The sequence below is a fragment of the Galeopterus variegatus genome, unplaced genomic scaffold (assembly GCF_000696425.1).
Source record: "Galeopterus variegatus unplaced genomic scaffold, G_variegatus-3.0.2 Scaffold468, whole genome shotgun sequence".
Classification (NCBI taxonomy): Eukaryota; Metazoa; Chordata; class Mammalia; order Dermoptera; family Cynocephalidae; genus Galeopterus; species Galeopterus variegatus.
Genome location: NW_007726579.1, coordinates 545,139 through 560,462, shown reverse-complemented (window position 1 = coordinate 560,462; position 15,324 = coordinate 545,139). Strand labels below are relative to the sequence as shown.

Genomic DNA, 15,324 nt, shown 5'->3' with positions numbered 1-15,324 from the left:
TGCTGGTCCCGGTCTGGTAGGGGGGCGACACTGAGGGTTGCGATCCGTTGCCGGACACGGAAAAAAACAAAAAGGAAAAAAAAAAAAAAAAAATTACTTGAGGGCCGACCCTGTGGCTCACTCGGGAGAGTGCGGTGCTGGGAGCACCGAGGCTGCGGGTTCGGATCCTATATAGGAAATGGCCGGTGCGCTCACTGGCTGAGTGCGGTGTGGGTGACACCAAGCCAAGGGTTCCGATCCCCTTACCAGTCACACACACACACACACACACACACAAATTACTTGAGATTCTTAACCTTTTGGTTTAAAACAGCAAAGCAAAGTCTTCTAAAGGAAGCATAAAGAATGGGTGTTTTGTGTATCAGAACAAAGAAAATTACATTTGAGAAATAATTTTGGTAATAACTTATTGTGAGGAAAGAGAAAAAAATACACTGGATTATAAAGTTTGTACTTGATAACAACAAAAAGTATTTCTTAGTAGAGATCAATATTTCCTGTAATTAATTTCAAAGAATGCTTTATGGCATAGCTTCTCATCATTGGGTGACACAGCAGGCATTATCTCCTATTTATTTTCTTTAAATGTATCTTTTTGGAGTTATACAAATATTTTTTAAAGTTTATTTTTCTACAGTGAATTCAGCTATTAAGAAGTCATAATATTCATTTTAAGGCATTTCTGGACCCTTGAATTTTCTTTTCTTTTTTTAAATATGGAACGCTTCATGAATTTGCATGTCATCCTTGAGCAGGGGCCATGCTAATCTTCTCCGTATCGGTCCAATTTTAGTATATGTGCTGCCAAAGCGAGCACTAATGTGTTTCTTTTTTAAATTTTCCTTTTTTGTTTTTTGGCAGCTGTCTGGTAAGGGGATCCAAACTTGTGACCTTGGTGTTATAAGGCTGCCCTCTAACCAACTGAGCTAAATGGCCAGCCCCCAAAGTTTATTTTTCTACAGTGAATTCAGCTATTTGGAAGTCATAATATTCATTTTATGGAATTTTGGGACCCTTGAATTTTCTAACCTGGATAGAGCTGTTTTATTTGGCAGCACACTTTATAATAGATCATAAAACACTGGGTATGAAATAAACAAATAGACAAAAAACAAACAAACAAACAAAAAAAGGAAATCACTGAGATGAAGAATTTCCCCTTTTCAAAAGAATTTTGTTTTCAGTATTCTTAAAAAAAAAAAACCTCAAACCACCTAGCCCTGTATAATGTTTGAAGTCAGGGAGAACACAGTAGAAGGAATAATCTATGCCTTTAGAACGTACTTTTTTATCATCTTTAAAATTTATGTTACAGGATAACTGAGGGAATTAAAAAGTTTTTATTAAGTTGGAAGTGTTCATCAGTAAATATTTAATATATAGTAGCTAAAAAAAAAAAAAAAGTAGCTAGTCTTTCTTGGAATAAAAACTGACAGTCTGCATCCAGTAGATAAATAGGGGCATACAAAAAAGCAATCAGCATGAATTATTTGATCAACAGAACTTCATTTAAAAAGCTATCTGGGTCAAACCAAAAAATATTATTTACCTTAGCTACACTTAGCTAAAAAGTTTTGTTAGAATCTGAATTGAAAATCAATTATTAACGAACATAAAAACATCTACTACGTTCCACAGTATATTTATACATATAATTATATTTAAGTTAATGTAATGACAAACGGTATATATTTTTATTTCATAGTGTACGTTCACTGATTTTAGTCAGTTCTTTGATATCTGCATGCAGTCAAGAGTTAAAGACTTATCATAGGCGTCTCTCTTGTCTTTAGCTTCATGTTAGCATCCACAAAACTGCAAGAAGCTCTCACTGTACAAGTAATTTGTTCAGGGACTGGTATCAAGAACAGCTTCCTTTCATTATCTGTGTCAAAAAAATTCTTAACCCTGTTGAATGGTCTTCTACTAGTCCACTCAACTAGTTGGTAGAGTCTTGTCTCCTACAACTTCATATATTCATTTGGTCATTGTATTCTTCCTACTATCCATTCTTGAATCTTACTCCTAATCTTTAGAATATCCACCAGTTTGCCATATTTCTCCCCCTACCCAAATCCCATTAGGAATTATTAACTTTTGACTTCCTTCATTTTCATCTTATATCTTGTTGGAGGATTTAATTCTTTGACCTGGTCTGGTACCCTGAAAAATTTTATTATGAACATTTCAGACACAGGGAAATACAAAGTATACAATCCAAAATTTCAATTTGCAATAAGAAACTATATTATATGAAATAACAACATCTTTAGAGTAAGGGAGAGAAACACTCCTAATTGGTAAAATGCTTCTAACTATTTCAAAATGGTAATGACCTACCTCTATGGGAAACTATGCTACAGGGTAGCATTGTAATCACAAGCTGATTTCACTTCATTTTAAGAAAAATGGTAGCACATGCTACTTAACATTTATGACCATTTATAAATGGTTGATTGCATGAGCCATTAAATATGTTTAACTCCTCTTGCACATTAATAAACATCTATGTTAACATCTTTTTTTTTTTTTTTGGCAGCTAGTGGTATAGGGATTGAAGCCTGGACCTTGGTGCTGTCAGCACCATGCTCTAACCAACCGAGCTAACTGGCCAGCCCCAACATCTAATTGGAACAAATTATTTACAAGGCATTAACAGGTACTTCAGGTATCTACTAAGTCAGCAACATTAAAATCCAGTAACAGTTAACTGGTTTGCTCAGTTGGTGAGAGCAGAGCCACATAACATCAAGATCATGCGCTTGGATCCCCATACCAGCCAGCAATCAAAGCAAACAAACAAAAAACAGTTACAGGGGCTGGCTGGTTAGGTCTGTTGGTTAGAGCACAGTGTTAACACCAAAGTCTAGGGCTTGGATACCCATATAGGCCAGCCACCAACCCCTCCCCCCCAAATCAGTTACATAATAAGAATGCTAAAACTTGGTACTACTGATAAAATGTAATCACTCTTGATGATAGTTCTAATGAATAATATAACTTTTGATTTTAGATTATGCAAATAGTCAAAACTATTATTAGGTTAGTGCTGGATTCAAGATGTATGGCATAAGATTTAAGAAATGTGATATTTTTATACAAATAAATATTATTCTTTTAGGAGTCTCACTGCAAAGAAGCTAAGGAATTATTCTACTAATGCTGGTCACTGCTCAAAACTTTTGGAAATCTTTTTAATCGTATCATAACCTTCTAAAAATTCTGAAAGATTCTCAGTATGGTGCAAGAATCTTTATCCTTTGTGAACATGTGATAAATAGATGTTCTTTAATATTAAGTGAACAAAGCACCATACAAATAATTTATCTACTGTGTTAATTATGACTGTGAACATATAACATATAACTAAAAAACCTTAAAAGGAATATACAGAAAAGATCATTTTTTAATACGAATAGTAAGTTTCCAAACTTGTAAAAATCTAAACCACTGAGGATAAGTATCTTTATTTCACAGGATTCTTGGTATTTATTGAATATACAGGCCATATAAAAATTAAAAGCAAATCAAATTTTCTACTAAAAAAGCTTGAAAATCAACTGTAAATGTATTAAATTCAACCTAAATTTCAAAAATTTATTCCAATTCTCAGGTAATTTACTTCATGAAAAGTAAAGACATCTCTGAATTTCCATTCATAGTTAAACTCATCATAAGCTTAGTTTATGTTGACAAGAACAGCATACATATAGAAAAATATTTTAAGGTTTCTAGACTGGAGTTCACATATTCATTTCTAAATTGAAGAAGTTAATTTCTTCAAGGAATATTCTAGTAACTTCCTTAGTTACTCTGCATTAATCATGTAACCTCTTTTTTCTTGGTCTCCACATTAAAGAAAAAAATTTACTGTAGTATTATTTCTTTAATTTATGAGGATGCTGCAAGGTCTTTTCAGAAAATCTAAAAAAGCACCATCCTAAAGTATTCTTTTGCACATCTGCTTTCACCAAATGTAAAATAAAAATGTAGAAAAAGAATCTTTTCAAGGTAGGCCAACTTTTGTAGGCTTACCTGGGGATAATTTATGATGGTCTTTCCTAAAATAAACACTAACTGTAAATGTGAGTTTAAAATATTTTGTAGCCGCCATAATTGTTTCTGCTTCCTATATAAACAAGCAACAAAGTTAGTTCACATTATCAATATCCTTATTTGCCCAACTCTCTGCTGGGATTCTGAACTATTACAATAAAGCATCAATAAAAAACATTTGATGGAATATTATGTAACATATTTTATAATATGTGTTCAAGTGATTTGTGAAGATTAATTTATAAAATTCAAGATTATGAAATCTGTGTATCAAATGCTCTGCAAAATAAAAACTTTGAATCCCAAGTTTTATGAACTTCAGGACAGTCCTTCTGAGCCTAAGTCAAATTATTAATTAGGTTATAGAAGAACCATATCATATATGAAGAAATATGTAAAACTAATTAGTGTATTAAATTCTATTCATATGAGTTTAAGCCCTGTTGTGTGAACTAGGAGATGGGAGAGACTGATCTGTTTTGTCTCGCTACACCACTGTGTATTTTAAGAGCAAGTTATAGATTTTTAAAAAGGTAATTTTGACAAAACTCAATTTTTGTCTTATGCTCTAACTTGAGATTTTAAACTCCAGTTGAGAATCCAATGTACTAACTGCTCACCTATAAGTTATTTAATATGTATTTCCTACCAATCTATCTTTTCTTTTGGTTACTATGTTTATTCTTGGTCACTAAAAAAATTTTTTTTTAATATAGTTCTTTACTTTCTAAAAGAAACTATTAGATAAATTTTGTTTACTTGCAAAAAGCTTGAGGTCTGAGGATTCCACTTCTCCTCTGGTCTTCCATGCCATGTATTTAAGATGCTTAAACAAACCTGAAGAAGAAAGAAAGAATGTAGAAACACAATTGAAAGAAGGAGTGCTTAAAAGCAAAGTAGAAGTAAAAACGAAATGACATCACATCAAAGTATTTCAGTTTTATGTCTCTGAACAAAACTAAGGACTGGTCTGTTACAACAAATTGGCACATTTAGATGTGATCCAAATCTGTACGGCATTATAATTTCTTCATAATGAAAATGAACCAATACTTATCTTTATGTCTCTGAACAAAACTAAGGACTGGTCTGTTACAACAAATTGGCACATTTACATGTGATCCAAATCTGTACGGCATTATAATTTCTTCATAATGAAAATGAACCAATACTTATCACACGTTAACATAAATACCCCCCCCTTTTTTTTTTTAATGAAAATCAACTCTTTTCTAAAACACAGAATTTTTAGTGAGAAAAAGTGGTACCGTTTTACATTTTTGTTAATCTTTCTAAATTTTATAAATTTTTAAATTAGAATATGGCTTAATATGGAGAGAGCTTGATTTCATATCTGCATTTACACTCAATGTGTGCCAAAATATTGTTTTGGTTCAAGTAAATGGACTGAATCTGGCTTCATACACACTTGAAGCTGGAAAAGGGAGGACTTCATGGATCCCCTGACAGGGTCTTAAGAATTCCCAGGGTTCCTCAGAATGCACTTTAAAACACATAGATACTTGTCCACTTAAACAACATGACTCAACCCAAACCATGTGCCAAAAACAGGTCAATAGGACATTTTGGGAAGAAAAGAACTGGGAACATTTTATCTGTATCTGTGCTTGTAAAATATTCATGTAATAAAAGTAAAATGGGCATGTTAACGTTTGTTCTTCAGGCATATGTTCTATCAAAATAAAAATCACTTCAGATTTTGTGAATTTTTAATGGTAAATTTACAATTTCATATAGTGGGCAACAGATGTGGAAAATAAGTGGGCAGAAAATTTGGAAAATAAGTTCCTTAAAAAAGCATAGGTCTGTCTCCTTGTTACTCTCTCAATGCTCTCTGAAAGCAATAACACAAAATACACTAATTCATTTAGAACAGTTTTACTAATAATTTAAAAAGATGGATCAGTACAGCCTTGTGTATTACTCAAAGAACTGTCAGACATACCGTTCCATTTTATTTTTAGAGCATTCCTGTGATTAACAGTGGAAGGTATTCTTATCCCTATCTACTGATATAGGATCCAAGGTTAAATGTTATCAGCATGTAAACTTTAAAAATAAGTTTCACAATTGTGTGCACCATGAAGCACATAAGTAGTCATGATGGCAAAAGACTATATAATTCAGGATACTGAATCCCCAAGCCCTTACTTGATTCCGTACATCACTAACCCTTAAGGAATTAATTTCTTAAATAAATTTTAATATTTTACACTTTATTCAGGTTCCAGTCTCTCTAGAGCAAAGTCAACACTGCTATCTCCTCTTCTCTACTCAGTGACAGAAAATCACTTCCAACAAAAGTTGCCTCGGTTAAGTCTTTTGCAATTAAACCCAGAAAACTAATTCTAGTCTTAAAATTTGAGCTAATGATAAAGACAAAATAATAACTTGCAATCACAGATCTGAGGCAGGCTGTACCCTTGCAACTAAGAAAGTAAAACCAATGGAAAACTTGGAGACATCTTTGATAAAACAGATCAATTTCAAGCATTTGCTATTCACGCACCATCAAAGAAGCGACTGCCTGTGAAGTCTACACATTTCTTCTCACCTTTTAATGGTTTTTAAACACTAAATACTCAGCACAAAATCTACCATTGAAATTCCACTGAACTGTCCAAAATTACTTGAAAAGTGATGATAGTTCTTTTGGGCCGGCCCGGTGGCGCACTGCTACAGTGCGCCGCTTGGGAAGCGTGGTGGCGCTCCCGCCGAGGGTTCGGATCCCACATACAGACCGGCCGCTCACTGGCTGAGCGAGGTGCGGGAGCAACACCGAGGGTTGCGATCCCGTTGCCGGTCCTGGTCCGGTACGGGTGCGACACTGAGGGTTGCGATCCGTTGCCGGTCATGAAAAAAGAAAAAAAAAAAAAAGAAAAGTGATGATAGTTCTTTTGGGCCGGCCCGGTGGCGCACTGCTACAGTGCGCCGCTTGGGAAGCGTGGTGGCGCTCCCGCCGAGGGTTCGGATCCCACATACAGACCGGCCGCTCACTGGCTGAGCGAGGTGCGGGAGCAACACCGAGGGTTGCGATCCCGTTGCCGGTCCTGGTCCGGTACGGGTGCGACACTGAGGGTTGCGATCCGTTGCCGGTCATGAAAAAAGAAAAAAAAAAAAAAGAAAAGTGATGATAGTTCTTTTAAATTTAATTTTAAAATGCTTAATGTCACATGAGATGATTTTTATTATTCCTGTTAGCTTTTTTTTTAATTGATGGGAATGCATCTTCTTCCCATTTTCAACACAAGAAAATGTGAAAACAGTTTAACATAAACTTTAAAAATAAGTTCACGATTGTGTGTATTATGGAATATAAAGGTACTTATGATGGTTAAAAAAAAGTTATGTGTAAAAAAGGAACAAAGAGTTGACGGTACCATACTTTTGCCATTCATCTACTTTTAGGCACTTGTGAAAAAACGATGGGATGGGCCGGCCCGGTGGTGCACTGGAAAGTGCGCCGCTTGGGAGCGTGGCGGCACTCCCGCTGAGGGTTTGGATCCCATGTGGAGACCGGTTCCCGCTCACTGGCTGAGCGCGCTGCGGGCGCAACACCGAGGGTTGTGATCCCGTTGCTGGTCCCCGGTACGGGCGTGACACCGAGGGTTGCGATCCCGTTACCCGTCAGTAAAAAAGACAAAAAGGAAAAAACAAACAAACAAACAAACAAACAAACAAAAAAACCCGATGGGAATTGGAGATACAGAAAGTATAAGAAGTTAAGAGGCAAAGACAGACACTGGCTCTGCTATATTGAACAGGGACAACTCACAGCAGTTGGCTATGGGATCTCCCGAATAAATTAGGCCCTCAGTACTGTAGTACTGCCCTTTTCAGTTCCTTCTCTCTTATTCCTCAAGCTAATTTGTGCATACAGGGAAGAAAAAGATGAAGAAATCCATGTCCTCTTAGAAAGATTGACTAAGACAAAATTTTTGTTCAAATTACAAAGAAAGTTTGGATACAATACATTGGCATTGGAAACAAAGACTGCAATTACATTACCTTGCCATCATTATAAAGGTTTGGATTGAATCGCACACTATGACCACCAGTTGTCTCTAGATTCACAAGAGGGGGTGAACTGGGATAATCTTGAGGAAAATACACATCAAACTCAAAGCAGCCATTTGCATAAGGGGTGTCTGCTGGACCAGTTATCAGAACCTGGTATGCATATACAAACACACAGAAGCTCACATTACTATTCCTAAATACTGATATTTAGAAAATACAATCCAACATGAAATAAAAACAACCATCTAACAACTTATATACATCTCTACCCAAATGTGTTAAAAATAAAATTAAAAGTTAAAAATAAATACAGGATTAGGAAATGGATATAGATTTATGCTTTGAGGCTCTATGCTATGATCTTTCATATATGGGATAATGCTTAACAGAAACAAACTCACAAATTTGAATGTGTGGTACATTTAGTGATAAAATACTTTCCCCTAGACAACAGTCCGATAAAACATTCTATTGTATATAAGAACAAACAGATAAGAGTGTGGACAAACAGGCAAGGTCTATGAGATCTCCACATAAGAATTTTCTAAAAAAGCAAAATAAGCAAGCAAACAAAACCTCTCACAAGCCAATGGGTCAATAGTTTTAGCTGTGTATCTAAGGAAGATAGAGTATTTAATCCATGAATTAAATCATAAACATAAAGGAAGTTTTTTTCCCCCAGGGGTCAAATCTTAAGAATTTTCTTGATGTAGCAGTCTCTTGAAATTTAAAAACAGATCACTAGTGTTAAAACATAAAGGTACAGATGATATTTTATTGTATTACCATTACTTAATTTACAGACTTATGGATTTGTAAATATGTAAATTTCCTAGAAAAGAAGAAAAAGACTAATTTTTGAAGAGTGATAAGATAAAACATGAGAGAAATATCTCGGATGACACAGAATCCTGTAACTTTTTTTCCTAATGATCATCATTAAATCCTTTGATACTATGCTTTAAAACTGTGACAGGCTGGATACAGGCTTTGCTTAAGCAAGACGGCTCTTATGCTATTTTCTTCTAAATTTTTATTTTGAACAACAATCTGATCCACATACTCTGAACTAACAAGAGAATAAGACTCCTTCTACCATAGTCCAAAATGGTCACCAAAATGTTCAACTGATTTAATTAAAATTTATGCTATTTCTAGTACTTTGCATAAATATTTTAGTAGTTAGATCAGCCAGAGAGATAGGGGGAAAAGTTGTTTTCCCACCTTCATGATGTCAAGTCGCTCTTCATCACAGCGTACAAACACACTAGAGGATGAAGACAGAGGCAGTGAGGTTGAAAGAGTCACAGCTTCCTGGGCAAGGCGGCGGGCTCTGGCAGCACTGTTTGCATCGTTTGCATTTTTCACCTGAGACATGTAGTGGTAATTTACTTTAAAACCCAATTTTCCATCTTCGTCTTCAGAAACCATCTCAAATGTATCTAAGGTAAGAAGTGGGGGAAAAACAACACAAAGGAAAAAAAAAAAAAAGGAACCAGAATGGAAGACAGTTGTTATAATGACAAAAATCACAAATAAATCACTAGTCCTTCTTCCACCAAAAATGGAGAGGACTGCAACATGGAAGAAAATCAAACTACATATGCTTATCAACACCTACATATACGTGTTAACACTGTTAGATGAATAAAATATGTAATGGAAGCAAAAGCAAAAAATAATTTTTTTTTTTTGTCTTTTTCCATGTCCGGCAATAGATCGCAACCCTCAGTGTTGCCCCCGTACCGGGCCGGGGACCGGCAACGGGATCGCAACCCTCGGTGTTGCTTCCCACGCCTAGCTCAGCCAGTGAGCGGGAACCGGTCCGTATGTGGGATCCGAACCCTCGGGCAGGAGCGCCGCCGCGCTTCCCAAGCGGCGCAATATCCAGTGCGCCACCGGGCCGGCCCGCAAAAAATAATTTTTAATCTACAGTGTAGACACTGGTACATTATTTCAAGTAGCTAAATGACTGTATAAATTGTTTTCTTTATAAATAAAAAATAAAATAAAATGACAATGTAAAGTAGCAGATAATCTATTATTAAAAGGGTAATATATAATATTTTGCCAAAACAATTCAGAATATAAAATTACAAAAAGTATTCTTAGTAATTTCATTTCTTAAAAATAGAATAAGTGTTTATATACATGCATTGATTTGGAATTAGAGAACAGAAATGACAGGCTGGAGTTTACTTTTGCATTATTTCAGAAATTTACATTAATAAAATCAAATATCATTAGAATAATGTTTAACTGATTCAGGACAAAAAACAACTATCTGACATCATTAATGAGCTAATTCTAAACAATTTATTTAGGCAACTTTGGAAAAACTTTAAGTAATTCTTTACTTGTGAGTTATGTATACAATACAAAGAAAAAATAATGAACTTTATCTCTAGATTAACCCCAAGCGCCACTAATGTATAAAAGAAAGACATTTAAATAAATTACAACACTAAACTAAAACCACCACTTATGGCAAATGCTGTCATTACAGACAATGATAATTTTGTACCTTGTGTTCCATACAGTTGTAAATATGTGGAAAATATTAATCTATGTTCTAATTAGCATTAATTTAGTAAATTTTATCAAGAGCATACTAAGTGCAAGGCCCTACGCTAAACTCTTTGGGTCAAATGATACAGAGGAAACTAATTTAGAAAAAGGGATAGACCTATAAACAGTGCCACAGGTCTGTGTACTACAGTGTTCAAATAGGAGTGTTATAATCTTTGTTTAAAAAATTTCTCAGAGAGGAAAAATTTTGGTTCACTTTATACAGAAACTATCAGCAATCATGTATAAGTAGAACCTAATTTAATAAGCAATGTTGGAAGCTTATTTTATCACACAGTGTATATAACGGTTACTGATCAAATGTACTATGTCTCAGCAAGGCTACTGACTAGCTGCTATCAGTAACTTGTAAACTGTAATTATTTCATCCGCCTAACATTGCTCTTTCACATACTACCTTTGAATTTTATAAATAGCAATCTACCAGACACACAAAAATGGGCCCATTCCCATGTCCAGACGAGATCATATGTATACCACAGAGAACAGGGTCTACTAAAACTAAAATTTTACTAAAACACTCCAAGTAATGGCTAGTAGTTAAAAATGCACATCCTGTTTGACTCAGCAATTCCTCTTCCATTAATTTGCTCTAACGAATTAGTCCTGGACAGGCAAAAATATTTACATGTAATGATGGCCACTGAAATGTTGCATATGTTATTGAAAAGCTAGAAACAACTTAAAGGTCCAGTTATTGGTTAAACAAAAGATAGTACATCATATGATAGAATATTAGGCAAATTAACAGTTGTAGAATCATGATACTGAAAAAATGTTTGACATATAAGGTAGAAAATGTAGTTTATTAAAAAGAAAGCAACAGAAAACTTGTCTTTTTCCTGAATTGTTCTGAAAGTCAATGGGTAGCAAAACTCAATTATGTTCAAAAGTCACAACTAACTTGGAAAGTTTATGAATTTATGTGGTATTGAGAGAACCCTCCTGGCTGGATAACATCAATCAAAGGATCTGCACATATAACTCTGAATTTCTTAGAGGCAATAATTTTAAGTCAGAATCTCACATGCATAAACACATTCATTGGCAAAATGAAACTTTCTGAACTGAAAGATCTAGTGAAAGAATTTATAGAGATTAAATATGGCTAAACACTTCCAACTACACCACCACTGTGGAATGTATTTTAAAGGCATTAACAGACATATTTCTGATGACCCAGAAAGCAGAACAAAACCTAAGTTCAATAAAATGTTTACTTCCAATACAAACACATATACACAAACACACTATAGAAACTTTTCTGACACTCTTAAAGGCAGAAATTAATTCCCCTCTCCTTGAGTGTGGGCAAGGCTTAGTAATGGTATACAACCTCTAAGATTAGGTCATAAAAGGCACCATGGCTTTCTATTTGCTTTCTCTCTTAGGGAAGCCAGCTTAGATGTGTGAAGACACTCAATAAGCCCTATCTACAGAGAGGCCCACAGGGCATGGAGCTGAGGCCTCCTATCAACAGCCACACAAGTGAGGCTCCAGCCCCAGTCAAGCCTTCACATGACTAAAACTCCAGCGAACATCTTGACTGCAATCTTATAAGAGACCCTAAGCCAAATAGTGAGCGAAACCATTCCTGAATTCCAGACCCACGAAAATAGTGAGATAGTAAAGGTTAGTTATTTTGAGCATCTAAGTTATGGGGGTAATTTTTTTTATGTGACAATAAATAATATGTAACTGTTTGAATACTAAAGGAACTAATGAGAGTCGAAACACTATAAACAACCTTGGTAATGCTTAAACTCATATAAGCAAAAGTATGCGGTTTTAATATTTACAAAAAATAATTTTCAATAAAATGATTCTTTGGAAGTATTGTTAAAAAAACAAGTTAATATACTTAGAATGAAAGGAACAGGCTAGACTGCCAATCAGGGGCAGGCAAAAAGCTATAATATCATTAGACACTAACCAAACCCCAAACAGAAGTATAAATCACTTTTGCATATATTATCTCTTGCGATCTTCATGACAAACCTGAGTGTTTACTTACAGACCAACCTTATAAGGGGTGCTGGTATGACCTTTTCATCAGTCCTAACTTGTCAAGAGTTTTGGAATGGGAAAGGTTAGAACTGAATTTTCTAAAGGTCAATCATGGTAATAGACTTAGTTCTAAGTTCCAGGTGTTGGCTTCCCTTCAGGCTAGGATGTACAGAAATGGAGAGGTAAAAGAAAGAAAACCACATTCTGCCTGTTTGTGGACATTTAGCTTTGTTTTTATTTTTTCTAGGTTCCTACAGTCCTTCTACTTAAGTCAGAATTTCCAAATACAACTACAAATACAGATTCAAGAGATAAAAGACAATAAAAAAATTTCATATGTATAGATATATAAAGTATAGTTCATATTATAAGCAAATCTTAAAATCTTTAATTTACTAGAACATATTTCAATAGCACAATTAAAAAATGGAAAGCGAGATCTTAACAAAGAAAAATTTCATCTTACCAAACTGTAATTTCTTCATAACAGCCACATATTTTTCTTCAAGTGATTTTAATACTGACAAGGGTTTGGGTTTCATAGCCGCCTTCTTTGAGTATTCACCTAATTTTTTTTCTGTTATTTAATATTTCAAGATAAATAACGTAAGTATGCATTTTCAGAAGACTAAAACTAAAAACAATTCACTTCTAGAGCTCAAACTTAGAATTCCAAAAAATTGCCAAACATCAAAATTATCTTCCTATTACACCATTTTGAGAATAAAAGATTTATTTCCACTTCATAAACAATAGCATGAAAACCCAAATCAACGTTAAAAACAGAAGTGAAACAATAGATAATGCGGATCATTGTTATCTTCTGATAATATATGCAAGTATCAACTTAAACCAAACTCTCACACATAGTTTAATGTACTATTTTCTATCTAATACAATGACACTTTTCAATTTCATGACTTTCAATGTGGAAAAAAAAGATAAACTTATGATGTATGCTCTCAGCCTACTAAATTTAGTCTTAGCAATCATATATAATAGAGATATATATTTTAAAATTAGAGATTATTCATAATTGAAACGTGACAAAGAACAAAACGTGACAGAGAACAAAAAGAATGTGCCTGAAGTCCATTAACATAAAGCAGAAAGAGAAAGGCAGTATTCAGTAGGTAAATAAAATAGCTTTGAATCAAATGAAAAATAGCATGAGAGGAATAGTCTTGTACCTTGATTTGCTTGCCGTAAACTGGTGGTGGCTGCATAAACTATCTCAGCAGTCTTTTGGATGTCTGGTACCAAAAGAGTAAGTCCTTCTGGTTCTTGATCAGATGCATCTGGTTTTGCTCCTGTTTTAACACTTTCCCTTTTAGATCTGAATTTTTTTTTTTTAATATAGAAAGAAACGCAAGGAAAATTAAGATTTTAGGACTGAAAAAGAAACACCTCCATAAATCAACAGTAGTAGTTATATAAAAATGAGAATGTACATTTCATTTGTCATACACATGATATACATATCAGGGGTAGTTTAAGATAGATTCATTATTGCTTTTGAAGCCATTGGCTAATGCCTAGGATTGTAAATAAATTTATGGGTTTTAATATATTAGGAGGGCTTTCTCCTCTAATATAAAAACAGACAAGAGATAAGCATTATACGAATGTCATACTGTAAAAGTCCCAGGTACCTGGTATGTCCTTAGAGCCACACCTTTAAAAAGACACTTAATTATAAATACCTTGTGATAGAGAAATCATTTTTATACCTAAAAGTGACAGATGTCCATCCTATGTCTTCTAAGACTTGGGAATCAAAGAACCACTTGCAGTTTTATATTTTAACACTATTTGTATTTCACTCAGAGTATATTAATTTTCAAGAAAAAACAGAAATACAATATTTCAGAGTAAAATGTAGGTTCACTACTAGATATCTCAATATAACATACTTCTATACACTGGACCTTAAAGTAAACACTAAGTTTCAGGGCTTAATAATTTAAAAGATATTATTATGTTACTTCCTGTCAGGATCTTACATAGAATTTATATCAAACTGTTATCATAATTCATAATTTTTATCATAATAGGATGTACTACAGCAAGGTTTCAGTGTACAGGGCATCAAATGTTTCTTTACATATTCTAGATAAATATACTAGTACTTTAAAACAAGATTCACTGCAAATCACAACTAAACATTATTTCCTTTTCTTCTATTTCAACTCCTAGCATATATTATTTCACTTAATTAACATCTTTGCATTACTGCTTAGATTTAAAAAACCCCCTACATTTTCATTAATTCATTAAAGAGATAAATTTAAAGCAAACTGAAATCACATATAAAGGTATTTAAAAACACTTATGTTAAGGTATGATCTAAACCACGCATCACTTATTTTTCTAGTTGTATACCTACCAATAAAAGGATTTGGCCATTACATTAAAATAATATTTCACAAAGTGGGGATGGAGACTTAGAGAACTATAAAAGAATAACAGAAGATAGAAGAATCCTTAACAAAATAATATGTCATCAATGTACAAATAAACCTTCCTTTACCACAAAGACAAAAATTGCTTAGAAGCAATTCAATGCTTTGCTACAGGTAGATAATAAGCAGTAAACTAAGAAGCCTCTCAGGTAGGTAGCAAGGGTAAATG

At 34.1% G+C, this 15,324-nt stretch overlaps 1 protein-coding gene across 2 annotated transcripts in view; it reads right to left on the bottom strand.

Moving 5' to 3' along the window:
- Window positions 1-15,324, bottom strand: part of BIRC6 (baculoviral IAP repeat containing 6) — a 252,572-nt gene that overhangs the window by 7,424 nt on the left and 229,824 nt on the right. For both annotated transcript variants that reach the window (XM_008569149.1, XM_008569150.1), the window contains exons 67-71: window positions 13,884-14,029; window positions 13,160-13,270; window positions 9,322-9,539; window positions 8,086-8,247; window positions 4,816-4,893 (exon numbers count right to left, since the gene is read on the bottom strand). In XM_008569149.1, the coding sequence (XP_008567371.1) occupies window positions 4,816-4,893; window positions 8,086-8,247; window positions 9,322-9,539; window positions 13,160-13,270; window positions 13,884-14,029 (715 nt within the window). The remainder of the gene's footprint in view (window positions 1-4,815; window positions 4,894-8,085; window positions 8,248-9,321; window positions 9,540-13,159; window positions 13,271-13,883; window positions 14,030-15,324) is intronic.